Source organism: Prunus mume, linkage group LG6, assembly GCF_029339155.1.
Source record: "Prunus mume cultivar Tortuosa linkage group LG6, ASM2933915v1, whole genome shotgun sequence".
Taxonomy (NCBI): Eukaryota; Viridiplantae; Streptophyta; class Magnoliopsida; order Rosales; family Rosaceae; genus Prunus; species Prunus mume.
The window spans coordinates 14,630,436-14,654,740 of record NC_142703.1 but is presented as its reverse complement, the minus strand read 5'-3'; the positions used below and the strand labels follow the sequence as shown (position 1 = coordinate 14,654,740).

Below are 24,305 nucleotides of genomic sequence, written 5' to 3'. Positions count from 1 at the left end.
ATTTTTGTAATAAAAGAAGAAAAACATTTCAAAAAGCTAATATGTTTGCTTAATTTGACATGAGTCGTTGCGATGCTATTTGGGTTTTGAAAAATTAGTAAACTACTTTTTTTTTTTTTTTTCGGAAAATAAGCGATAGTCTAAATTAAAGATGTCAAAAACATTCTAACTTGAGATGACTAATATGTATTTACACTATAGCAAATATTAAAAATGACAAAGTGATATTTTGAAAATATTAAAAAAACAGACTAAAATTTAGGAATAACATAACAACAAGAGAAGAGAGCTCTTAAATTTCTGTAAACGACTTAGAAATTACATAATAAGAGCACACCCAAATTCCATTTTGAGTGAATAAAAGTACACACCATAGTGATTGATTTTCATTAGAACTACAACACAACATGTGGCAGAACTCCACACAAAGTATCTCAGTGGTGAATAATTTTTACTGTTCACACAATTTTGCCATTGATTATTACTTTTTAAATACAAGCGAGGTGACACATGGATTCGAACATGAGATCACCATTCTGTAAGTCAAAGCACTATTTGTCACCATAGATTCTTTTCTTGATGTATGAGATTTAGATAACCTCTAAAGCCTTCACAAGAGAGCAGGGAAAGTTTACAGGCCTACCTAAGAAGAATGTCCCTAAGGGATTGCAATTCAGAGGCAACATGACTAATACCCTTTCGGTCTCTTGGGGATTCAACAGAACAAGCAATTCCAATTTGAAAGATCGAACACAAGCACTTCAGCTTTTTTTGAGTGTCATTGGTTCTCCTTCCGGTGTGATCTCCTTGAAGAAGTAGTGGATCTGCAATTTCTGTAACTCTCTCAGGAAAAGCCACCTTGACAAAATTATGAAGGTTCAAGCCTTCACTAAACATGTGGTCAGTGGGTCTCTTGCCTGTAAACATCTCTAGCAAGAGAATGCCAAAGCTGTAGACATCCCCATATGTCGTCACCTTACTTCCCATGCCATACTCTACAGTTCAAAACATCACAAATTATCACTACAAATGTGAATTAAATTACTCTCTTCTCGTTATATTTGTATAAGAAAGGATGAAGGAAACTGTGAACATTACCTGGAGCTACATAACCAACTGATCCTCTTATGCCAGTGGAACTTATTTGATTTGCAGAAACGTTACTAGTTTCTTTAGGGAGAAATCTTGCTAGTCCGAAGTCAGATACATGTCCGGTCAATCCGTCGTCCAAAAGAACATTGCTTGGCTTGAGATCGCAATGAACTATTGGTGTTCCACAATGGTTATGAAGATAATCCAGAGCACAAGCAACATCAATGGCAATGTCTAGCCTCTGAGCAAGATTTAAGTTCTTAGGTGCATCTCTTACCTCCTCTGTTGGAGTAGTTGGATGCAACCACTCCTCTAAGCTCCCATTGTCCATGAACTCGTAAACCAGGGCCTTGAAATCGTTGCCACGAAAATCAACACTCGAACATACAGTTAAAATCTTGACAAGATTTCGATGCCTGATATTTCTCAAGGCCTCACATTCAGCTATGAAACTCTTAGAAGCTCCCCGGCGTAACAGGTTGAGCACTTTCACTGCAACAAGCTGAGCTCTATCATCATCAAGAAGTAGGCCTTTGTACACAGACCCAAAACTTCCAACACCAATCAAATTAATGGAAGAGAACCCATCAGTTGCTTTTAGGAGAGCAGAGTATGACAATTGCAATATAGAGTTTTCCAAACTTGTCATTTCAGTTTCTTTGCTTTTCTTCTTTCTTAGCCGATGAAGAAATATAAGAGACAGCAGCATAGCTATTCCTAGAAACCCGGATAGAGAGATTACTAAAATGAAGCTATGAGACAATCCTCCACCCTTGGACTCCTTGGACTCCTTGGACTCCTTAGACTCCTTGGACTCCTTAAAATGTTTGCATTTGGGCAGCTGAAGCTCAGCAATGCCGCCGCAGAGCCTGGTGTTTCCAACAATTGAAGTCGCACTAAGAGTGTTAAAAACACCTTCAACTGGTACAGCTCCCCGAAATTCATTGTAAGATAGGTTCAGATTTTTCAAGAACGAAAACCCCTGTAAAACTCGTGGAATTTCACCACACAGATTGTTGCAAGAAAGATCCAAATCTCGAATCCGTTTCAGTGAAATCATAGAAGAAGGAATAGGCCCCTTGAACAAGTTGCCTTGCAAGTGTAGGACTTCTAAGCTCAAACAGCTACCAAGGCTAGTGGGAAGTTCTCCTGATAATGCATTGTTTTGAAGACTCAATCTCCTAAGCCTTGAAAGTTTCACAATGTCGTTGGGGATATGGCCTTTGAAGTTGTTATTCCCCATGCTCAATAATTCTAAGTTAACCAGGTTCTGCAAATTTGGCACCTGCCCAGTTAGTTTGTTCTCTGAAATATCCAATTCCACTAGACTTGTGGCATTGGATATTGACATAGGAATGGACCCAGTAAACTGGTTCCCATAAATGTGAAAGTACTGGAGATTAGGAAGAGTGTTTCCTAAGTCTGAGAGAATGCTCCCTTGAATTTGGTTTTGTGACAAGGAAAAAGCAATGAGAGCAGAGAGGTTGTAGATGGAGGGAGGGACACTACCAGACAACGTATTTGAGGCCAATGAAATATTAGTTAAATTTCTCAATTGACCTAAAGAACTTGGAATGCTTCCTTTCAAGTTGTTATCATTTGCACCAAGTATCATCAGATATGAAAGATTACCAAGGGAAGGAGGGATTTCTCCTGTTAAGTTATTAGCTTGCAGAACAAGGCTTTGAAGCTTCGACAAGGTGCTGATTTCTGGCGATATTTTACCCACCAAGTTGTTGTAGCCAACATTAAGATTGATGAGGCTGAGGCAATTAGAAACATTGACAGGAAGAGAGCCACTAAGTGAGTTATGGTCTAGACGAAGTACCTGCAATCTGCGTAAATGCCCGATTTCCGGAGGGATTTCATGACTGAAGCTGTTGTTTTGGAGATGTAGTTCCCTTAAGAAGCTTAGATTGCCTATGTGTGGGGATATGGTTCCCACTAAATTTTGAGACTGTAGATCTAGCCGAATGACCCTCTGATGATGCTGTAGACTGCAGTTGACACCCTGCCATAGGCAAAAGTGAATGGAGTCTTTCCATGAGCTCAAGACCCTATGGGGGTCTTGCAGTATTTGAGCTTTCATGGCTTGCAATGCCAACCTATCTGTCTCATTTCCTGGCAATGAGCTCCCACAGTAGACTAGTGTGCTAAAGAATGAGTATATTAAGATAAGTCTCAAAACCAAAACCCCCATTTTGAATTGGGTAACTAGAGAGAGATAGATGGGTTGAGATGTGAAATCAAATTGGCCAGTTTTATTTCATATCAGACAGGAAGTAAGAACCTGCATAACATTTTCCAACAAGTTTCAAATTGCCTTATTTTCCAAGGACCACGTCAATGGTCTGTCTGCTAGTCTTGCTCCAAGAAGTAATCTACATGCTTTGACTATACTGGTCAACATAATATATCGTGTTTCATAACTTCCACGAAAATGTGAAAAAGAAAATGACTTGGTTGAACAAGAACCCAACGTGTCCTGGATGGTATGATGTTTAGACTGAAGATGAGAATGTGGACCGACGTTTAATTAGTTCGTTTTCTTAATTAAATAATTATATCAGTCATTGTCTTAAAGAATTTTAAGCGGTACTATCCATCGAACTTAACCCCCTGAATTATATTTTGTCCATTCACATTAACTAACTTAAAATCCAACTACAAATATACTGTATTAGCTCTTAGTATAGTAATACTTCTTTTCCCAAATGTTCGTAAAAATAATAATAATAATAAAATAAAATGAAAAAGAAAAGAACAGCCGGTTTGATCAAACCCAATTTGTTGCTTATGATGGAAACCATGAACATGAAGAAACCACAACGAGAAATCAATAGAACAGAACCTGTCATTAGAATATTTTGGGGGGAGGGGAAGAAGATCACAAAATTGGTGCTACAACTTCTCTGGAGTTTGCAGGCTGTCTGAGCCAGCCAAAATACATGAAGTGAAAAAATAAAAAAAAAAGAGGAAAAAAAAGGAAAAAAAAAAAAAAGACCTTCAGTTGCAGAAATTTACTCCCAGTCTGCATTAAGAAGTGCTTGTATACCTATGCTATAAAATTCATCTAATATACCCCAACCAATCCACAAAAAAAAAAAAACAAATAAACCTAACCTTATTCACATGTTTTTTGATTATTTCAACTACTGAACTACACTATGCTAGGGTATCAACCATTCAAGGGTTTTCTTTCGTTCACTAAACGATGTGATGCAGACCCTGTTCTGCATCATCTGCACTAACCGAGAAAATATCAACAGGTGCTCTGGTAGAACCAAGAATACTGTGCTTAATTTTATGCTTCGAGGAGCTTTTATGGTGATCAAGATAGACTACAATAACAGTGATGTCATCATGGAAGTGACGCCTTACTCCCTTTTCAATTTTCTTTATGTCATCATATCTCATCTCCCTCTTCTTTGCAGCCTCATGAAGAGCAGCCCTTACTAATCTCTTTGCAATACCCTGCAAATATTAAACCAACGAATGGAATTCTGTCACAGAGATGTCCAGAACACACTCAAACACAAATTTGAATAATTTAATCCTACTGCTATTATTATTTTAAAACATTTGAATCTATTAGAAGGGGAAAGAATAAAGAGCGAATAAATGGAAGGGAAACGTGCATATGCTCAAGTACCGAACAAATTGACAAAGATAATGACAATAACAAGGTGATAACCTAAGGTCCTCTGGGTATATTTCTGTAAAAAAATAGGTGAAGGATGGGAACTTACAGCTCTAGGGTTTTTGAAAACAATTTCTACTGCTGCTTCATCACTCAACTGTTCCCAGAGGCCATCTGATGCAAATATCAAAAATGAATCCTGTGGCTTAAGGTTCCTAGTAATGATTGACGGCTCTGCTGTCATCACTGGCCGCTTCATAGGAACGGGATTCAGAAATTGCTGGTATATTGGGTCTCTGTTGAACTCAGGCTTCTTTAGATAAACATCCCCAATAGATCTTGACACCTGAAAATAAAAAAATAAAAAAATAAACCTTTTAGACCACATACTCCATTACATATAATTCATCTAATACTATCTCTAGAGGTACAAACAGCAAAACAGAGACACTTAACTGCAATACTTTACACTTGAAATAAGAAACCAAATATTCACAAGCTCAACAAAGTTGCATGATAGTTACATAAGCTTCATTCCTAGGTTTCTGGGGGTCTCGTGTACATCTCATGCATGGAAAACAAACACTTCTAACTAATCTGCATGAGATGCTGGATCAGGAGGTGGGGCATAAGAGTCCTGGAACATACAACTCTCTTTAGACAACTAAGAATACAAGGAACAAGTTCAATAAGTTTTTCTGAATAAAGACATGGGAAACAGATAATGCCTCGAATTCATATATCTTGCACAAAAATGTTGATCAATGAAAAAACCAATGACTTAAAACAAGAGTCTTGATTCTAAGCCTGACAAAATTATACAGCACATACATAAAAAACGGATCATCTAAAACCATACTGCTTACTCCTAGGATTGCCAACGTGCAAGTCACCTCATAAGAACTCATACTTTAGGCAGCAACAAACAACGAACGAATTGTTTCATGAAAAGAATCCGGATGTACCTGAATTATGCCCTTTATTCTCCAAACCCCACGAGTATACACCACCACATGCGCATCATCTGGATGGAGTGCTTCGACCTCCTTCCTGACCTGCTCATCTCCTACATTGTGATCAGTGGACAAGCGTTCTGCCACCACCGCACTCCTCTTACTCTCCGAAACTCTCCGGCCAAGGACTGCTCTGGAGTCCCCGAGATTGGCCACATACAAAACATCATCCGATATCGCACCCACAAGGCAACACGACCCTACCGAAGCAATTTGCGGCATCACTGGCAAAGATCGCTTCACCAGACGCAAAAACTCATCCTCAGTGGCGCTGAACGCCTTCTTAATCACATCCGGCGACAACCCACCTTGCTCCGTGGCAAATTCTACAAAACCCACATAAAATCTCAGAATCTCTAACCACAAAAGCAATCAAATTCAAGTCCTTTCACTACTCCTAAATCCAATTTTCTTATATATGCCCTTAAACCCAATTCAAAATATTCAAATTCAAGTATTTTTGCTTAAACCCCAATACAAAATTAAATCGAATAAGAAAGAAGAGTGAGACATACTGTGTAAATAAGGAAAGAGGTGGTTGTTGACGAATCTAGAAGCTTCAGGGCCGCCATGGCCGTCATAAACACCAACATAGGTCGCAGAGGGAGAGGTGAAGACCTGACCCTGATCTTCCAAATTCGAATTGGCCTGAACCACAGCGATCGAGTAGTCACCGGAGGCGTGGGGCTTCAAGTCCATGTGCCAAAGCCCATCGCCACCTCCTCCAGCACCACATCGCAATCCGAAGCAGCGCTCAAGCGGCCTGTAGCACAAGCGCAGCATTGTGTTTCACTCCCGTCTCTGATTGTGGGTTCTGCGTTTTGGATTTTTCCTGTAGTCGTTTTTCGTGTAAAATTTGGTGGTTCGGCGACAGAAAATACAGAGAGAAAGAGAGATTGAGATTGAGAGAGAGATGATCGTAGAGGCAGAGACAAAGTCGTGGGGAAGACGCGTGAAGAGGGAAAGCAGAGACTAGTGAATATGAACCAGCGTATGCTTCGACGAATCCTTCCTTTTATACACTCCCCTCCACCGCGTCAGAAAAATGAAAGTGCTTTTTCTTTTTCCTTATTTTTCGGTCAAAATAAAATCTCATATTTTACTCTGTCATTTACTACTCATTGCGTGGTAAAAAAACTAACATTTACAATTACACGCGAGTCACACGTATTAGTTAGATTCAAATGTTTTTATAATGTACAATAGCAAATTAACACGTTTTGATTTACAGTTCGTTTCATACTCGCTCTTTTACTAGTAAATGAATCTCGAGAATACTCGTGTATGTTCTTTGCTTTTTTTTATTTGGTATTTGATTTTGTTTCTTTTGCACAAATTTTTTGGGATTCATTTACAATGATGAGTAAGAAAATTATGATTGTGACATTTTAAGTCACTTAAATAAAAAGGGCAACTTTTTGACAAAAAATAAAAATAAAAAGGGTAACTTGATGCATGACTTGGGGCCACTTATCTTTATTCCCTAACTTTTTACCTTTAACAATTTATATTTACCTCAATCAGAATATATAATTAAAAAGGAGGTAAATTACGTTTACCGCCTCAATATAATTTATTTAAAAAATACTTTTTTGTGCGTGTTAGATTCCTTGTTCTTGATGCTGCTTATTATAATTTTAATGAACTTAAAGTATATGTATATCAACCTACACGTTGAAGCAACTCAATATGCTTTAAAATGGAGAAGAATGGAATTGACTTTAAATTTTTTGGACAAATGATAGAATATTTTTTCCAACACACGTCTCCAATTAAAGTTACGCAATAAGATATTAAACTCATCACAAATATATATATCTACATTGCATCTATTTGAGTCGAACTACAACTTATTTCGATTAAATTGATGCGACTAAGTTAGTTTCTTTATTTAAATAGTATTTTAGATTCTGCTTTCTATTCTGTTAAATAATTTGAGAGCTTAATACAAAAGTTTTTTTTTTTCTGGTAATGTTATGTTCAGATAAAATATAAAATTCTTTTTAACTGCAAACTGTCCTTGAATTGAAACCAAACGTCCAGTTGTAATTAATTTGAAAACCAAATTCAGGTGAAGCGTCCAGCTGTAACTTTTACTAAATCTTTATTATCTTTTAACTGGCACATATATCTTTCTTCTAACAATAATCTTATTGTTTTGGTACCAAACTTTTGAGATTGTTACCCAAAAAAAATAACTAAGGTGAATTAGACCAGACTTAACATTCAAATGGTAGGCTAACCACAATCAGTGGCACCTTGTACTGTAGCATGCACAACAGCCTATTGGCCCTCACCTTTTGTAAAAGCCAAACTTGTTGGAAAAAAAAGGTTTAGATGCACAAGAAATATAAGAAGAAAAAAATTTATTGGGTGCGATGTGAAGTGTGACGGTGACCTTGTTCACACTATCTCACATGGTGTTGAAATTTCATTATCTAGATATAATGAGTAGATAACACGACGTGTTGGTGTGACAGTGACAATATAAATATCAGTGGGATTTGTTCTATAGGCACAATCACTCGCCAAATCTAGGAAAAGGAAAATGGCAGTGGTTTTGTACCTCTCAAGATTAATTTTCAATGGTTAAGTTCATTGAAAAGGTTGCTTGGAAAATTAACTAAAACGAAGCTTTGTACAAAATTGTAATCAAGTTGAATCGAATTCCTTGACTAAGTCTGATGAATGTGCGTGTTGGGTTGAACTAAATTGAGAGCCAATTAAGCTCCTTAACGGTAGGGTGATGAATTGTATGCACACAGTCGTCTACGCTAGAATATATGAAGTCTTTATTCATGGGATTAGTAGGATCAATAACCCTATTGCTGTGAAATTTGATGAACAAACTTGATGATTAGCGACTTCCAAATGCTTAAACAAATGACGACGAAGATCGAGTTGAGACGAAATTTAAGATAATATAAGTAGTTAATCGCATACTAACTACGTCAAGTAAGTACCAAGTTGAACTCAAAAATTTAAGGCCATCTCAAATAGTGGGATAAATCCTCAAATTTAGCCATTTCACACCCAAAACCCATCCAGCAAGTGAGCTATATCTTACTTTATTATTACTTGAATGGGCCCGTTGTTGTTTTTAAATTAATGTTTTATTGGCCTAAGAGTATCCACAATAAACTTCTTAAATCACCTCCTTAGCTAAAATAATGAAAATAATGGAATACTAATTAAATAATTACTTTAATTAAGGACAAGATATTAATTAATTAATTGCAAATTATATTATATATATACTAAAGCTGATAAGAAGATACTGTTCGTAGACTGTAGCTTAGGAATAGTGAAGTGACGGTTTTGCCCTCCACTAAACCCTCCCTTTTCGGACCCCAAAAAAAAAAATATTCACCCTTTTTGTCCCGTCGACTTCCCCTTCGAGTATTAAACTAAACAAAAAAAGAACCCGCCCAGGTCGGCGCGCCCACACGTCCCATTTTTTGTTTTTGTTTTTTAGTTGGAGCAAATGACACACAGGTAAATCCGCTTCTATTAAAGATTTGTTCCCATTAATACCCAAGCATTGCGCTTCTGTTTTCAGGCTATTGTTCAATACACAAAGGCTGGTCAACTCTACAGTTGAAACTGTCCATTTCATCACATCCTCAAGCCTTTGGTGCAAACCTCAGCTCTGACAGCAAATCAATCTCAAAAACAGCATGAACCCGAGCAAATCATTTCATCACATCCACAGATATATCATATTATATATATGTATATATTCTGCAGGTTCCCGGATTAAAACCCATATGAATTCAGCAACTAATTTCTTCTTGGTGTTTGAATATTTTCTGTGATATTTCTTGTGGGACTAATGGCAAACCATGCACAGAAAATTAACTGAAGTCTCTATCTGTACATGTCATGCTTGGTTAGAATTGAAAACGAAATCCCAAAAGAACAGTTTCATACTATGATTGAACAAAACTTATTACGTGGATCGTATTTACATCAATCGAATACAAAGAGGCTCGTCAACTCTTCAGTTGAAACTGCCCATTTCATCACATCCTCACCCTTTGGAACAAGCCTCAGCCCTGACAGTACATCAATCCCACCAAAAGCACCATGTACCTGACCTGCATATGTTCTCGAATCAATCTCGCCTTTGAAGAAAAGACTGAGCAGATTGTTGGAAAACCCAGTGAGTTTAGTCCCTACATTGTGATTCTTCACAGGCCTACCAATCTCCTCAGGCTCAGCAATTGGGTTATTAAGATTCCAGAACATCAAATGTGGCACATTAAAATACCCTCTCTTTCTGTAATTATCCAAGGCCTCCTTGAAATCCCGCACCCAATTGTTCTTAGAGGCCTTCTCAAAATCCCTGTATGTGAACACAAAAATCCTTCTAGGAACCTTGGCATTACCCTCAGCGATGGCAATCTGTAGAACTTGATTGAAAATCTTTGAAAAATCCACCTGCTCAGCACACTCTATCTGTCTCATGAACTCACATTTGGACTTAAGATTGTCTCCTTCAATTTTGTGCAGCCTTGGGAAATCGCTGAACGAGAAAACAGAACCTTGCCATGGTTTTTCGCTGAGCTCCGAAACCAACAACCCCATTGAAATGCAAACCATCTCCTTCAATGTCCCTCTCTTGCTCTCCGGGAGATCACACACTGCAATACAATTCCTGAGCTTCCCTGTGTTCTGCAACTCGTGGACTAATCTCCGCCATTGAAGCTCTGCAATCTCATCATCGCAGCCGCCACGTTCCTTCTCCAATGAGGCCACCACCTGGTGAGGAAGATTTAGCTGGTCACCAAAGCACATGTTGAAAATAGTTTTCTTTCGTAATAGCATGTCCACAAGCTTCATGCAAATGTCGAATGACAATTTGCTTTCATCATAGCCTCCACCAACACCACAACCAATGATCTTCCTGTAGATTTCCAAAGCAATCAGCGCCTTGCGGTTCTTGAATGATGATGATGACTCGTTGTTCTGTTTCGCAGCCGTTGAGCACTCCAATGCCTTGCGCAGGGGGCTAAGTACTTGTTTCCTCAATCGATCACGAACCCTATAAGAATAATGAGCTTCTTCAACATCTTTGTACTCTTCAAAATTATGGCGTGGAAACATTCTCTTTGCTATGTTTTCACAGATCAAAGTTTCTCTGTCGTAAGACGAATCAATCGAAGGACATAATTTGGCAACAGAGCTGATTTTTTCAATCTCACCGGACTCCAAAGACAATAAATCTGATGTCAGTATTTCCACAAACACCTCGGATACAATATCGTGCAACAACCGATATTCTGGGTCGTTTTGGTACCTATCAACGGCGCTCTTCGCTCTTGCAATGCGAACTTCTCTGACATCTGTGACTGGTTTGATCTCTTCCTTCTCTTTCGCCTCCTTTTCCTTTGCTTCATCTATGCACCAATAGCGGGGCCAATAGCAATAGCTATTCCTAAGTTTTTGTCTCTCTTCCTCCTCCTTTTTTGCTTCATCTATGGGTATCTGCAAAACCCTATAAAGAATCTCCAATAGATCTTTGAACCAACCCAATTCCACAAAAACCTTGAGATTCAAGGCCAAGGTTAGAGGGTGGTTTTTGTGGAGCCACACGAGGGATTTGTAAAAGGCTTCTTTGTTGGGCCTCCCCGCCATTCTCAGGCAAAATATGAGCTTGAGAGTTGTGAGAGGATCATGGTCCCATGCCTTTGCTTCATCAGGGTTTTCTCGGGATTTACCAGAGTATATGGTGGCCTTGAAGAAGAAGTCAAGGCAGGGGTTTAAGGGTGGGTTTGAAGAAAAAGACCGGCCTTTAACCAGTGGGGGGTTTTCTTCATGGGGTTTGATGATGGTGGAAATGGGGTGGTCAAGGTGGAGCTCCGGTGGGCCCAGAAGACAAGCTGGAGGAACCATGATTAGTGTCTAGGGTGGGTAGAACGACTAGACAGTCGGATTGGATCGATGGGTTCTGGTTTTAGAAAGATTTGTGGCTTATTTTTAGGATGAAATTACTTGGTCATCAAGTATATTGTATGTTATGATAACATAACCGAGCTTGGCCATCAACATCTGTTGTTTTTTTCAATTTATCCAAGCTAATTTGTAATTTATTTTACCGAAATTAATTTGTTAATTTTTTTACTGCAATTAATACACTAAAATTGTTGCAAGTCAAAGATTTCTTTCGTTATATTTTGGTTTGTTTTCCATTCTAGTGCCAATTTTGAAACAGTAAAGCCATTTAAATAACATAAACAATTAAATAATTTCTAATTAAGCCATTTAATGATAATCATAAGATTGGACGAGATAGGTCATGAGTATACATGTTAATTAAATTCAAACTAAGAGCGTCTCCAAAAGTAGTAGCAAATTAAAGTTTGTTGACCTATGTGGTAATTTGAAAAGGTTTATTTGCTACTTGAATAATTTTTGCTCCAACTGACTTTTCAATTCAATTAATGCAATATTATGAAAAATATGAAAACATATGAAAAGTGTCTATGTATTTATTATACGGAAAGAAAAAATGTATTTTTCAATATTTTCAAAGGTAAGTTTTGTTTTTCCAAAGTAAAATAAATGTTTTGAAGAGCCAAATTCAACTTATCAGTCATGAAGAGAGATATACATACTAAATCGAACCCAAAAACTTAAGGGCTCATTTGATAACTGTTTTCATTTTAGTTTTTAGTTTTCATTTTTTGTGCTAGAGTATAGATGAAAATGAGAGTGAGAATGAGTGAGGATGAGATTGAAAAAATGAAAACTAAAAACTAAAATTGAAATGGTTATCAAACGAGACCTAAGTAATTAGATTTAGATGAAAAGTTCATATCATTGTGGAATTTGTTTTCCATTATCAATTATATGCCTGATATAAATCCACATTTCAGAATATAATGACCATTAAAATGTATTGAAAGATGTTAGCTAGCTAATGGTACAGAAAATCAACCAAGTCTGTATCTGTACATGTCATCCTTGGTTAAAATTGAAAACAAAACCCAAAGAAAAGATTCATATTATGATCGAACAAAACTTATTACAATATGTTGATCATATTTACATCAGTCAAATATAAAGAGGCTCGTCAACTCTTCATTTGAAAGTGCCCATTCCATTACATCCTCAACCTTTGGAGCAAACCTCTGGAGCGACACAAGATCAATCCCATCAACATGTCCTTGAGCAACCCGAGCTGCATATGTTCCCGGATTCGATTCTCCGTTGCAGAAAAGACTGAGCAGAGTGTTGGAAAACCCAGTGATGATCATCCCTGCATTGTGATTCTTTACAACATGGCTACCAATGACCTCAGGCTCAGCAATTGAGCCTTTCAAATTCCAAAACACCAACCGTGGCACATATGCATACCCTCTCTTACTGTAATTCTTCACAGCCTCCCTATAATCCAGGACCCAATCATTCTTAGAGGCCTTGTCAAATTCCCTGTATGTGAACACAAAAATGCTTTTAGGCATCTTGGCATTGCTCAGCTTCTCCGTCGTGGCGATATGCAGAACTCCATTGTAAATCTTTGAAAAATCCACCTTCTCAGCACACACTATGTTCCTCATGAACTCACATCTGGACTTGAGATTGTCTCCTTTGATTTTGTGCAGCCTTGGGAAATCGCTGAATGGGAAAACATAACCTTGCCATGGTTTTTCACTGAGGTCCGAAGCCAACAACCCCATTGAAATGCAAACCATCTCCTTCAATGACCCTCTCCTGCTCTCCGGGACATCACACACTGCAATACAATTCCTGAGCTTCCTTTTGTTCCACAACTGTTGGACTAGTCTCCGCCATTGAACCTCGGCAATCTCATCAGCACCGCACTGATCCTTCTCCAATGAGGCAACCACATGGTGAGGAAGCTTTAGCCCATCACCAAAGCACATGTTGAAAATATATTTCTTTGGTAATAGCATGTTCACGAGCTTCATGTAACACTTGAATTTCAATTTGCTTTCATCGCGGTCTCCACCATCACCACAACCAATGATCTTGCCGTAGATTTCCAAAGCAATCAGCTCCTTGCATTTCTTGAACAATGATGACTGGTTGTTCTGTTGCACATCCGGTAAGCACTCCAATGCCTTGCGCAGGGGGCTAAGTACTTGTTTCCTCAATCGATCACGAACCCTATAAGCATAATGAGCTTCTTCAACATCTTTGTACTCTCCAAAATTATGTCGTGGAAACATTCTCCTTGCTATGTTTTCACATATCAAAGTTTCTCTGTCGTAAGACGAATCAATAGAAGGACAGAATTTGGAAATAGAGCTGATCTTTTCAATCTCACAGCACTTCAAAGACAATAAATCCGATGTCAGCATTTCCACAAACACCTCGGATACACGATCGTGCAAGTATCGATATTCTAAATCGTTTTGATACCTATCAACCGCACTTTTAGCCCTGGCAATGTGAACATCTGTGACATCTGTGACTGTTTTGCTCTCTTCCTTCTCTCCTTCGTCTTCCTCCTCATTGCTTTCATCGTCTTCTTCCTCATCGCTGTCCTCCTCCTCATTGCTTTCGTCATCTTCCTCCTCATCGCTTTCGCATTCCTCGGAGTCAGACCAATAATTCCTTTTACTAGGTTTCTGACAATAATTCGTACGTTTCTTCCAATACTCTTTCTGGCTCTCCTCCTCCTCCTTTTCCTTGGCTTCATCTATGGATTTCTGCAAAACCCTATAGAGAATTTCCAATAGATCTTTGAACCAACCCAATTGCGCAAAAAGCCTTGAGATTCAAAGCCAAGGTTAGAGGGTGGTTTTTGTGGATCCACAAGAGGGATTTGTAAAAGGCTTCTTTGTCGGGCCTCCCCACCATTCTCAGGCAAAATATGAGCTTGAGAGTTGTGAGAGGGTCATGCTTCCATGCCTCTGCTTCATATTCTGTCAGATCCTTCTGCTGCTGATACACGGGAGGGTTTTGTTGGGGTTTATCAGAGTATGTGGTGGCCTTGAAGAATTCAAGGCAGGGGTTTGAAGAAGAAGACTGGCCTTGACAGATTTTGATGGTGGTCGTGGGGTGGTAAAGTTGGAGCTCCGGTGGGCCACGAAGACATACTGAAGGAACCATGCTTAGGGTTTAGGGTGGTATAGCGAGTACTGTTGGATTGGATCGATTGGGTGAGTTATGTCGGCTGGCTTATTTATAGGATCATTGCTTGATCATCAAGTATTGTTGTAGATTATGATAACACAACCCAGCTTGGCCATCACGATATGTTATTATTTTCAATTTATCTTAATTTGCTACTCAAGTCACTTCAAAGCCTTACGTTCTGTGGTGAAACATTGTTATATTATTAATAAAATCGACAGTCTAAATTTGCTTATTAAGGCTTCATTTGGATGGTTTAAACAAACAATTTAAATTTATTATTAAAAAATCCATATAAATTTAGATCCCTTTATATAAACAGAATTAATCGAATCTATATAGAAGGAGATTCAAATTATTTAAGTGCGAGAAGTAGGGCTCACTACCTTGACCAACCGTCTGCAATTATTTGGGTGCAAGGTACTAATAGTTATGTTCTTGTTAACTTTTTTACTACAATTTTTGTGCTAAAATTGTTGTAGGTTAAAGATCTTACGTTTCGTTTTTGGTTTGCCATTCTCCCCAATATAGCAAAATAGAATCACTTTCCCAAGTTTATTCTTGAGTGAAAACCCATCTGTAAGTGTCATCCTTCGTTAAAATGAAAAAAAAAAAAATTCAGATTCATGCTTTGATTAAACAAAGCTTATTATATCGTGTGGTTCATATTTACATCAATCCAATATAAAGAGGCTCCTCAGCTCTTCGGTTGAAACCGCCCATTGCATCACATCCTCAGCATTTGGAGCAAGCCTCAGCCCTGACAGTACATCAATCCCATCATGTACCTGTTCTACCCGAGCTGCATATGTTCTCAAATTCGTCTCGCCTTTAAAGAAAAGACTGAGCAGAGTGTTGGAAAACCCAGTGATAATTATCCCTGCATTGTGATTCTTCACAGGGCTGCCAATGACCTCAAGCGCAGCAATTGAGTCCTTAAGATTTGTTAGATTGATAGGGGATGCATCCTAATCTAATTTGCCAATCACCAACACCTACGATTTTTCACAGCAAAGTGACAATTCTGAACTTCCTCCAAATAAGATCATTGTGAGAGAAAATTATGGGTAACAAACAGATTTTCAAAAACCAAAACTAACAGCAATGGAATTGAATTGCAAAAGAAATTTGAAATTCAGCCTCTGCAGTTATGTACAGAAAATCAACCAAATGCAGGAGAAGCCAAACCATTCTTAGAAGAACAGAGCAATCAAAATCTAATGAAACATTCATCATTCTATGTCAAGGAACATAAACATGTTTCCATCAATCAAATACAAGAAGGTTATCGAATTCTGGTCCTGAAATTGCACATTTCATCACATCCTCTGTTCTAGGAATGCATTTCTGTACATCAATACCATAAGGTGCTTGGATCTGATGAGCTGCGTATGGTCTTGAATCTGACTCTCCATTCAAGAACATAGTGAGCATATTGTTTGAAAACCCAGTTAAAATAAGACCTACTTTCTGGTTCTCCTTCAATGGGCAATTAATAACCTCTGGCTCACGCATGCCACCCTTAAGATTCCAAAAAACCATATCTGGCAGAGTCTGATACCCTCTTCTTCTGTAATTCTTCAAAGCCTCTTTATAATTGTCCCGCCAATCGCATTTGAAGGCTTTCTGAAAATCCCTGTTGGTGAACACAAAAATCCTCTTGGGCATCTTTTCAGGGCTTAGATTTTGTGAGGTTGCAGTGTCCAAGATTTGGTTGTAAACTGCTAAGAAGTCCAATTTCACAGAACACACTGTCTGCCTCATGAACTCGCACTTGGACTGAAGATTTATCTGCCTCATGAACTCGCACTTGGACTGAAGATTTTCTCCTTCGATCTTGGAAAGCTTGGGAGAAAGGCTAAAGGGAAAAACCATTCCATTCCATGGATTTTCACTCAGTTCTGAAATCAATAACCCCATGCCAATGCAAACCATATCCTCGTATGTCTCTCTCATGCTCTCTTGGATGTCACATACGGCAAGACAATTCCTCAGCTTCCCTTTGTTTGAAAAATCTTGGATTAGTGTCTGCCATTCAAGCTCTGATCTTTCATTATGTTCCTTGTTCATGTACAAGAAAGGAAATACTATTTGGTGTGGAAGTTTTAGCCCATCACCAATGCTTACCCCGAAAAATTCAACAACGTTTATATAAAGCTTAAATTGAGATTTGCTTCCATTTTCGCCCCCATTTTCCATCAAATACAATGTGCTTTCATATTCTCTCTCATTGCTTAGGATCCTCCTGTATCTTCTCAAACCAGCCAGGGCCTTAGGGTTTTGGGATAATAGCTGTGGTACAGTAGGAACATATCTGATCTTCCTTGATGATGATGATGATGATTCTAGCACTTTGCGCAGAGGAACAAGTACTTGTTTCCTCAAACGATCACGAACCCTGTAAGCGTAATGAGCTTCTTCAAGCTCACTGTACTCTTCATAGTCATGGCGTGGGAAAATTCTCTTTGCTATGTTTTCACACAGCAGGGTTGCTCTGTCATAACCAGAATTAACTGAAGGACAAAATTTGTAAGCAAAACTGATTTTTTCGATCTCACCAGACTCCAGAAACCTGAGATCCGACGTCAAAAAATGTGCAAACATCTCCGAGATTCGATCATGCAAGTTTCGATAATCCAGGTCACTTTGGTACCTCTCGACCGCCATTTTAGCCCTGCCAATGCGAGTATCTGTGGCTGTTATCTCTTCTCTGTTCTTCTCCTCAACCCCAGTTTCTTCCTTGTACGGATAACTCTGATAAAAGTCATCTTCGTCAGAATCATAATATGCACAGTCATAATTGATTATTCCATTCTTCTTTGATTTTGCTTTTGCTTCTGCTTCCTTTATCGGGTCTTCCAAAACAAAATAGAGAAACCCCAATAGATCTTTGAACCAACCTTTACCCCCCAAAGCCATGACATTCAAAGACAGGGTTAAAGGGTGGTTTTTGTGCACCCACAACAAGGCTCTGTAGAACCCATCTGTGTCAAGCCTCTCCACCATTCGAAGAGCAAATATGAGCTTGAAAGTGGTGAGAGGGTCAAACTTCCATGCCTCTTCTTCATAATGAATCAGATCCCGCTGGATCCCCCCGAAGTACCAGTACTTGGGAGGGGTCTTTTTCCGGGTGTGATCAGCAGTGTATCGGCTGGCTCTGAAGAAAAATGTAATGCACGGGTTTGAGGTTGGGTGTGAAGAAGACTGCCTAGATTGGCCTCTACCCATTGAAGGGGCTGGTTCATAGGTTGTCTTAAGCGTAAGGTCGAAGATGTCCGGGAAGGAGTTAGGCCGGCGGAGAGCCGATGGGCCCAGAAGAGAATCTTGAGCAGGAGCCGCCATAGTTGGGTATGGAGGGAGAGATGCACGGTTTAGGGTTTTGAAAGAATTGGAGAATGCTGGGAAGATCTGTTGCGGCAGAGAGAGATATTAGATTTGTTTGTGGCTAATTTATAGGATGAAATTACTTGGGCATCAAGTCTAGTGGAGGTGATAAAGTGACTGATCTTGGCCAAAAGTTGCTTTTTTCCTTTATTTATTGGATTTTCTTTTGCAAAATTAAATGAGATTTTCTATTTAAATCTCTCACTTCTTTTTGTTCACCTCAATACTTAAATCATTAAGTTGTAAGTTTTATTACAGTATAAAAAGACAAAAAAAGTCATTCAACTTAATACTTAACTCTAATACATCTATTCACACACCCTACCACTCTACATATTAAGTTTCAGAAAAATGCAAATTCCTCACCACTCTTGATATCCTTGAGATCCGATGCATTGAAGCACCATGTGCGGCTAGACGATTAGGTTCCACAACTATAGAAGATTCTTTCCAAGGCTTGAAGAGAAAGATCAGTTGTGACAAAATCTCATGTATACTACAAATACTTTTGCTTCAAACTGATGCCTAGCACAAGAAGAAAATCTCATGTATTTTTGCTTCAAACTGTTGCCTTCAAACCCTCCTTAAACTAATGCCTAGCACGTACTTTTGCTTCAAACTTTCACCCCAAACAAAATCTCTGTATACTACAAACATTGTTTAATGATTTAAATATTGAAGTGAACAAAGAAAATTGTGGGATTGAAATAAAAAATCTTTTTTAATTTTTTTAAATTATAGCTTGGGGTGTATTTAAGGGTAGTTTGGGAAGATACTGAGGTTTTCTTAGAAATTGTGAAAATTTAAATTAAAATTGGGATAAACTTAGAACATGAAGTTAACAAGTGTGGAGTTTAAATAAAAAAATATCAATTAAATTTGCAGACCCTTGTCCAATCTCCGTTTGAGGAACCGAACCAGAGGAGAGAGAGAGAGAGAGAGAGAGAGAGAGAGAGATTCGCTGAGTGGACCAGATCTGGCCATGTGGCGGCAGCGGAGATAGAAAGAGAGAGGAAAGGTACAAAGGGCGTGGAAAGAGAGAGTGACGGCTGAAGAAGAGAGAATAAATAGGCGATGTAAGGTTCTCATCTAAGTTCACTACATTTTTTACTACCAAAATCACACTCTTTTCAAATTCTATTTAAAACTAGCTGACCTTTACATCCTTTACAAGGCTTCATCAGTTTTTTAAGAAGTTCAGGGAAGATGTAAAATCTAGCTTACCTTTACCTGCTTTACAACTATTGTAAATTAAGTTACAAAACATGGATTGAAAGTATACACCAAGTATGCAAGACAAAACACAACAACGATTCGTTGCATCTAATTAGAAAGCATCACCATAATTTGGTGGTCAAGTTCCAAAACTTTTCCTGCAAATGAGCACCCAAGCAATAAATCATCTCAACAGAAACTATGCGGTCCTTTTATCAGTGTGACTATTTACAACTATAACTCTTCGGCAATATGGGCAGTCCCCTCGAATTCGAACCCAGGGACCCAAGCAGACAGCATGGAATCTATGCGCACAAGGCAAGTTTATAAGCTCATCTCCATCCAGGAAACTCTCCAGGCAGATACTACAATCTCGGGATGCTCTTAAAACCAACCCGTCAACATCCATTTCTGAGCTGCTGAAAAGCTCAGGGCTCAGACAATCAAGGACCTCTTGAGTGAGACCCGGAGGCTTCTTGTTTGCTTCTTGCAAGAGTTGCTGCCTTTCAATTTGGGAGCCCAAGTTAGTGGAAGGATAGACACCAGCTGACCGACTAGTCAAAATTTCAGTACCCCAATCCCTTACATCAAGGGGACTTGATTCATCACCATGCACTAGCCCACTTCCGTAAACGTTCAATGCTCTACGATGCCTAAATAAAGCCAAACAGAACAAGGTAATTTCATCAGAGTCAACACTAAGAGGCGGGTTTTTTAAATTTAGGCAAGTATTTTGCTATCATCTCTACATGGGTGCTTAACCAATTGATGGATACTGAGTTACACGCCAAACAATAGATCATAATGCTCGGCTTAGACAGGGGCTGACAATCGTCAATTGGTTAATTGGTGTGCATCCCATAACCAATTGGTAACTGGTGGAGAGTTCTCACAATTTTATATATTGAGATCATGCAACGCTCAGAATATCTAAGCACGGTAAAATTCCACAGCAAGATTCATTGTGAAGTCTAGTCTTAATCTCCCAATTAACTTGAGTGTTACCAATAAATGGGCAATAATTTGCAGCCAGCATCCAAATTTCAGCTCCTAAGTACATGTATAATCCAAATTAGAATTGCTAATATGCTATTGTAATTGCTAAACAAAAACAAAGCTAGCTAATTTCCTCAAAAGAAGTACAATTTAGAGGCATTAACATGCAGAACAGCAGAAACTGACCTGGTTTGTGAAGGAGGCATCCCTCTCAGCCTCTCAAGAAGCCTTTCCCTAGCGAGCAAAACAGACCCAGGAAGCCTCTCGTTCCCGCTCAACCCGGGACTGCTAGCACCGACCCCATTTCCCGAACCCGAGTGGGCCCCACCTTGCTCAGCCCCAATTGCGGCTCGCTCCTGACCAACCAAACCCAAAAGCACACGGATTTAAGAAATTACGAAATTCAATTGCAGAATTTGAAATTTAAAAAAGAAAGAAAAAAGTTACCGGAAGGGAGGATCGGTGGCGGAGATGGCGAGGGGTTCGGCGGAGGAGAGGATCGCAGCCGTCGGATTCATGATGGTGATTGTGATGGCGACGGTTGTGATTGTGGTTTCGATCGGGAAGAGGAGGAGGGAGAGAATCGAGCCCCAGATCGTGGGTGGCGGTTCGGCTGTTGTAGCGAGACCTCCGGTTGTAGAAAAGCTCCGATGCGCTCGTCATGCACACACACACACACACCAATCAGCGTTTTTTAACCCCACGCTCCTAGAAACGCTTCTTGTTTCTGTCTGATGTTGATGGATTGACAGTGTTTTTTTGCAGAAACGGTTGGGGAAGAAGAAGGAACGGTACGCAAAACTCTCCACCTTAAAAACGCGGTAGATGAAGACTGAAGAGCATTTTATAATAATGTTGTTTATTTATTGGTTGGAAATGGCTTGTTTTTTGTGGCTTTTTTGGTACGTTTTTACTGATTTGGAAAGGATCGGATTGAGATGAGGACGCGTGTCAATGAGAGAAGAAATTTCGTGGATTTTAGGCGTTGGATTCAGATTATATTTATTGCGTTTTTTGGTCAAAGATATTCATTGCGTTTTTTATATTTTTGGGTAAAGTTATTTATCGCGTTTAACCAGTATTTATCGGAGAAAATATCTTTGATGAGATGGATTGGATTGAATTGGATAGTGACTTGAAAATAGACATCCATCCAGCTTTTGCTTTTTTCTTTGAACAAAAAAAGAGCTTTTGCTTTTTCTTGTTAAAGTAAAAAAGGAGAAAGTTGATGTTAGGCCCAGAACACAAACGCTGTGGATACAAACAAGCAAGCCAGCCTCTTTGTCCCCAACAACAAAAGAAGCAAGCCAACCTCTCTAACCAACTTGAAAAAGAAAAACTTGCCTATACATGTTTCATTGATGACGTGTCTTACTCGGTCATGAAACGTGCATAGGCAAGTTTTTCTCCCACAATATGGCTTCAATTTTTGATCCAAAAAAAAATAAATTTACAACTTCATACATGGTCGTGAATATATAGATTAAAATGTATGTTGTCAAAGGGATCATATTTTTAGATCAGATTCGATGATCGTATAATAAAACAGTTGATTTATATACTTATTACATCAATTATTTAATTAACAAACTATTCGTGTTACTATATTGTAAACACGTTAGTCAAATATTGCAAATATTGCATGAACTGGGGAATATTGTACTCGTGTACGTAGCCATGCATGTGTACATACATATCCAAAGAGTACAATTTATACAAGGGCTAGCTTAGTATATATTATATATATGATATTGTTCGTAAGGGCACCGATCTTATTTAAACAGTAAGTCCGGCCACAGTATACAATTAGGCCATATGACTAAACCCTTTCTAATAATATTATAGATACTTCAGTTTTATAGATATAGTGATGCTTGAATATTTTTTCTCAAATGATCTCACATATGCATGTACTGATAGTAATGATCCGGAGAAGTGTCCGGGTCAGGTTTCTCCAGTACTCCGTCGACGTTCCGGAGCCAGAAAGTCTTGTTGAGAGAAGCAGCTTCCTTGGGGACATCATCCATCACCCCTTCATGGCCTTTGGGAACATATATTCCTGTTGTTGGATGTGGAACCCAGTTGCACCTCCATGATGGGCTGCCACTACCAGTCTCCTCACTGTCACTCTCATTTCTGCTTGAAATTTTCTCTGCAGCTCCCTTCATCTTGCTAAATTGACGTCGATGATCCACTCTCTTAGCTTCCCTGCAGTATGAACTGTCGCACATGCATATCATTATGCCCCCAAAACTAAATAATTTATCATTCATCATTTCTCTCATATCATCAATACCATCATACGTAAGTGCATCACTATAAAATCCGAGTGATCGATCCTTATCATGATTAAATTATTTATTTTCCATATTGCACCCCTAGCATATTTCGTACATATAAAAAATTGAAATTACAAAGAAAAGCCGCGAGGGCATCGTCCTCCAGAAATCAAATTGAACTAGATTTGAAACACTCACATAAATTATAGTTTCATTTCCCTATATTTGAATTCACATGTATAAAAACATTACCTAACCAGAAATATCTTTGATTTTGCCACCCCGCTGCCTCTTGTCATGTCCCTCAGCAATCACCTAGCTATTATCACAAATTTGTATATGCAAAGGCTTATGCCTGTATGCATGCGATATATATAAAAGAGACGGAGGAATATGTTCTATATGGTGAAGGTTTATGCAGCGGAGGGCATTCAAAGAAGAGAAAAAAAGAAGAATTGGGTGCCAAGAAACTGTATGGCTCTAAAGAAGTTCAAATGATAACTCAGTGCTCTTCGTTTAAGTACAGTTGGAATATATTGTTCTTAAAACATGCATGAACCGTACACTTTTTTTTTTCCTGCAGATGTGACATCTGGTTGCTGCCCAAGTACTGCACGTGTCAGTTCCTCTTTGGTGGATTATGAATAACCCTAGCTTTGTTGGAAATTAATCTAGGTGGTGCACGATTAGGAATATCTTTGTGAAGTTGAACGCGATAGCCCAAATCTTCATATCAATGACCACGACTAACTTACCAGTCACACTCAACTCATATCACTGTCATTTTTCTATAAAAAAATTAGGGCAATGATTTCCCCACTCCTAAAAGAGTGTAAGTGGATAAAATAGGAAAAAAGGAGTGGGAAAATCACCCCTCAAAAATTATAGTCATATAAGTTTCTGTTTTTTTTCAATAACTGTCGTTTATGATCTATGTTAAACTTATCTTTTAATAACTGTCGTTTATGATTTATGTTATCAGCTACTGCTTAATTAAGATAGAATTCTTTTTAGAAACTTTGATGGTATCGGTATGAGAATAACTTTATTAATCATAGAAGGCATTAAGCTTATTCTAGGAAAGTGTCATGAATAGTATCAAGAAAACACACAAAATTTTAGACAAGTCTTTTAAATGTGTCATACGGTAGCGAGTTTGAGCGAGTTTGCATGCTCAAAGATACGTCGTACATATATACACCAAACCAATTATGATTTTTTATTCGTACTTGAACAAATTAACCACCTATTTCCACTTTCCATCCTAGAGAATAAATCATAAGGAATCATATTGCAATCAAAATTTCTGTTTTGGGTAAAGATTGAATTGAATACACTAACATTTTTGCTTTCGCACATGATCTCTAAAGAGGAACCTTCCCACATAAGCCAAGTATTCAAAAAATCATAGTCACTCCTCTCTTAAAAAACACTCTATAACCGTTTTCACTTTGAGGGGGAGGAAGTCACTATTCTTCCTCCCCTCTGCCCTTCTTTCTTCTTCAAAGGCGGGCCCAATGAAGGCCTACAAGCGTCAGCTGACCCTTTTGAAATTCCATAAATAACCCTACATTCATTACT

At 38.6% G+C, this 24,305-nt stretch overlaps 7 protein-coding genes across 8 annotated transcripts; all 7 read right to left on the bottom strand.

The window, feature by feature from the left end:
* Positions 1-277: 277 nt before the first annotated feature.
* On the bottom strand, positions 278-3,372 carry LOC103335234 (uncharacterized). The gene is made up of 2 exons (XM_016794950.2): positions 1,099-3,372; positions 278-995 (listed from the first exon to the last, which is right to left on the bottom strand). Exons 1-2 carry the CDS (start codon positions 3,290-3,292, stop codon positions 640-642), a joined length of 2,550 nt encoding a protein of 849 aa, XP_016650436.2. The 5' UTR covers positions 3,293-3,372; the 3' UTR covers positions 278-639.
* A 556-nt stretch (positions 3,373-3,928) lies between these two features.
* Positions 3,929-6,734, bottom strand: LOC103335189 (Protein phosphatase 2C family protein). Its single transcript, XM_008238196.3, has 4 exons — positions 6,261-6,734; positions 5,698-6,071; positions 4,842-5,078; positions 3,929-4,566 (listed from the first exon to the last, which is right to left on the bottom strand). The coding sequence occupies exons 1-4, from the start codon at positions 6,526-6,528 to the stop codon at positions 4,300-4,302; spliced, it is 1,146 nt and encodes a 381-aa protein (XP_008236418.2). The 5' UTR covers positions 6,529-6,734; the 3' UTR covers positions 3,929-4,299.
* A 2,977-nt stretch (positions 6,735-9,711) lies between these two features.
* Positions 9,712-11,804, bottom strand: LOC103335235 (uncharacterized). The gene has a single exon (XM_008238245.2). It carries the CDS (start codon positions 11,638-11,640, stop codon positions 9,715-9,717), a length of 1,926 nt encoding a protein of 641 aa, XP_008236467.2. The 5' UTR covers positions 11,641-11,804; the 3' UTR covers positions 9,712-9,714.
* A 993-nt stretch (positions 11,805-12,797) lies between these two features.
* Positions 12,798-14,826, bottom strand: LOC103335237 (uncharacterized). Its single transcript, XM_089055078.1, has 2 exons — positions 14,531-14,826; positions 12,798-14,433 (listed from the first exon to the last, which is right to left on the bottom strand). The coding sequence occupies exons 1-2, from the start codon at positions 14,824-14,826 to the stop codon at positions 12,798-12,800; spliced, it is 1,932 nt and encodes a 643-aa protein (XP_088911204.1).
* A 698-nt stretch (positions 14,827-15,524) lies between these two features.
* Positions 15,525-18,192, bottom strand: LOC103335238 (uncharacterized). The gene is made up of 2 exons (XM_008238247.2): positions 16,129-18,192; positions 15,525-15,818 (listed from the first exon to the last, which is right to left on the bottom strand). Exons 1-2 carry the CDS (start codon positions 18,190-18,192, stop codon positions 15,525-15,527), a joined length of 2,358 nt encoding a protein of 785 aa, XP_008236469.2.
* A 1,249-nt stretch (positions 18,193-19,441) lies between these two features.
* Positions 19,442-21,284, bottom strand: LOC103335190 (RING/U-box superfamily protein). The gene is made up of 3 exons (XM_008238197.3): positions 20,893-21,284; positions 20,632-20,801; positions 19,442-20,102 (listed from the first exon to the last, which is right to left on the bottom strand). Exons 1-3 carry the CDS (start codon positions 21,106-21,108, stop codon positions 19,649-19,651), a joined length of 840 nt encoding a protein of 279 aa, XP_008236419.2. The 5' UTR covers positions 21,109-21,284; the 3' UTR covers positions 19,442-19,648.
* An 804-nt stretch (positions 21,285-22,088) lies between these two features.
* Positions 22,089-23,195, bottom strand: LOC103335191 (glutamate racemase). Of its 2 annotated transcripts, none has more exons than XM_008238200.2 (2): positions 22,977-23,195; positions 22,089-22,653 (listed from the first exon to the last, which is right to left on the bottom strand). In XM_008238200.2, the coding sequence occupies exons 1-2, from the start codon at positions 23,021-23,023 to the stop codon at positions 22,344-22,346; spliced, it is 357 nt and encodes a 118-aa protein (XP_008236422.2). In that variant the 5' UTR covers positions 23,024-23,195; the 3' UTR covers positions 22,089-22,343. The 2 variants fall into 2 exon arrangements, with proteins under 2 accessions (XP_008236422.2, XP_008236421.2); XM_008238199.2 differs by having other exon boundaries at positions 22,089-22,665; positions 22,977-23,194.
* Positions 23,196-24,305: the final 1,110 nt, after the last annotated feature.

Bases quoted from the DNA above. Each gene is read 5' to 3' on its own strand.
- LOC103335234 (XM_016794950.2), bottom strand. From the start codon at position 3,292: ATGGGGGTTTTGGTTTTGAGACTTATCTTAATATACTCATTCTTTAGC. The intron at 996-1,098 runs GTAATGTTCACA...TTTGAACTGTAG, and splicing joins AGTTGGTTATGTAGCTCCAG to AGTATGGCATGGGAAGTAAG.
- LOC103335235 (XM_008238245.2), bottom strand. From the start codon at position 11,640: ATGGTTCCTCCAGCTTGTCTTCTGGGCCCACCGGAGCTCCACCTTGAC.
- LOC103335238 (XM_008238247.2), bottom strand. From the start codon at position 18,192: ATGGCGGCTCCTGCTCAAGATTCTCTTCTGGGCCCATCGGCTCTCCGC. The intron at 15,819-16,128 runs GTATTTGATTGA...AAATTAGATTAG, and splicing joins CAGAATTCGATAACCTTCTT to GATGCATCCCCTATCAATCT.
- LOC103335189 (XM_008238196.3), bottom strand. From the start codon at position 6,528: ATGCTGCGCTTGTGCTACAGGCCGCTTGAGCGCTGCTTCGGATTGCGA. The intron at 6,072-6,260 runs GTATGTCTCACT...TGGGTTTTGTAG, and splicing joins CCTCTTTCCTTATTTACACA to AATTTGCCACGGAGCAAGGT. The intron at 4,567-4,841 runs GTAAGTTCCCAT...TAATATTTGCAG, and splicing joins TTTTCAAAAACCCTAGAGCT to GGTATTGCAAAGAGATTAGT.
- LOC103335237 (XM_089055078.1), bottom strand. From the start codon at position 14,826: ATGGTTCCTTCAGTATGTCTTCGTGGCCCACCGGAGCTCCAACTTTAC. The intron at 14,434-14,530 runs GTGGATCCACAA...AATTCTCTATAG, and splicing joins GCCTTTTACAAATCCCTCTT to GGTTTTGCAGAAATCCATAG.
- LOC103335191 (XM_008238199.2), bottom strand. From the start codon at position 23,023: ATGACAAGAGGCAGCGGGGTGGCAAAATCAAAGATATTTCTGGTTAG. The intron at 22,666-22,976 runs GTAATGTTTTTA...CATGTGCGACAG, and splicing joins TCAAAGATATTTCTGGTTAG to TTCATACTGCAGGGAAGCTA.
- LOC103335190 (XM_008238197.3), bottom strand. From the start codon at position 21,108: ATGACGAGCGCATCGGAGCTTTTCTACAACCGGAGGTCTCGCTACAAC. The intron at 20,802-20,892 runs GTAACTTTTTTC...TTGGTTGGTCAG, and splicing joins GCCACCGATCCTCCCTTCCG to GAGCGAGCCGCAATTGGGGC. The intron at 20,103-20,631 runs GTCAGTTTCTGC...GGCTTTATTTAG, and splicing joins ATGCCTCCTTCACAAACCAG to GCATCGTAGAGCATTGAACG.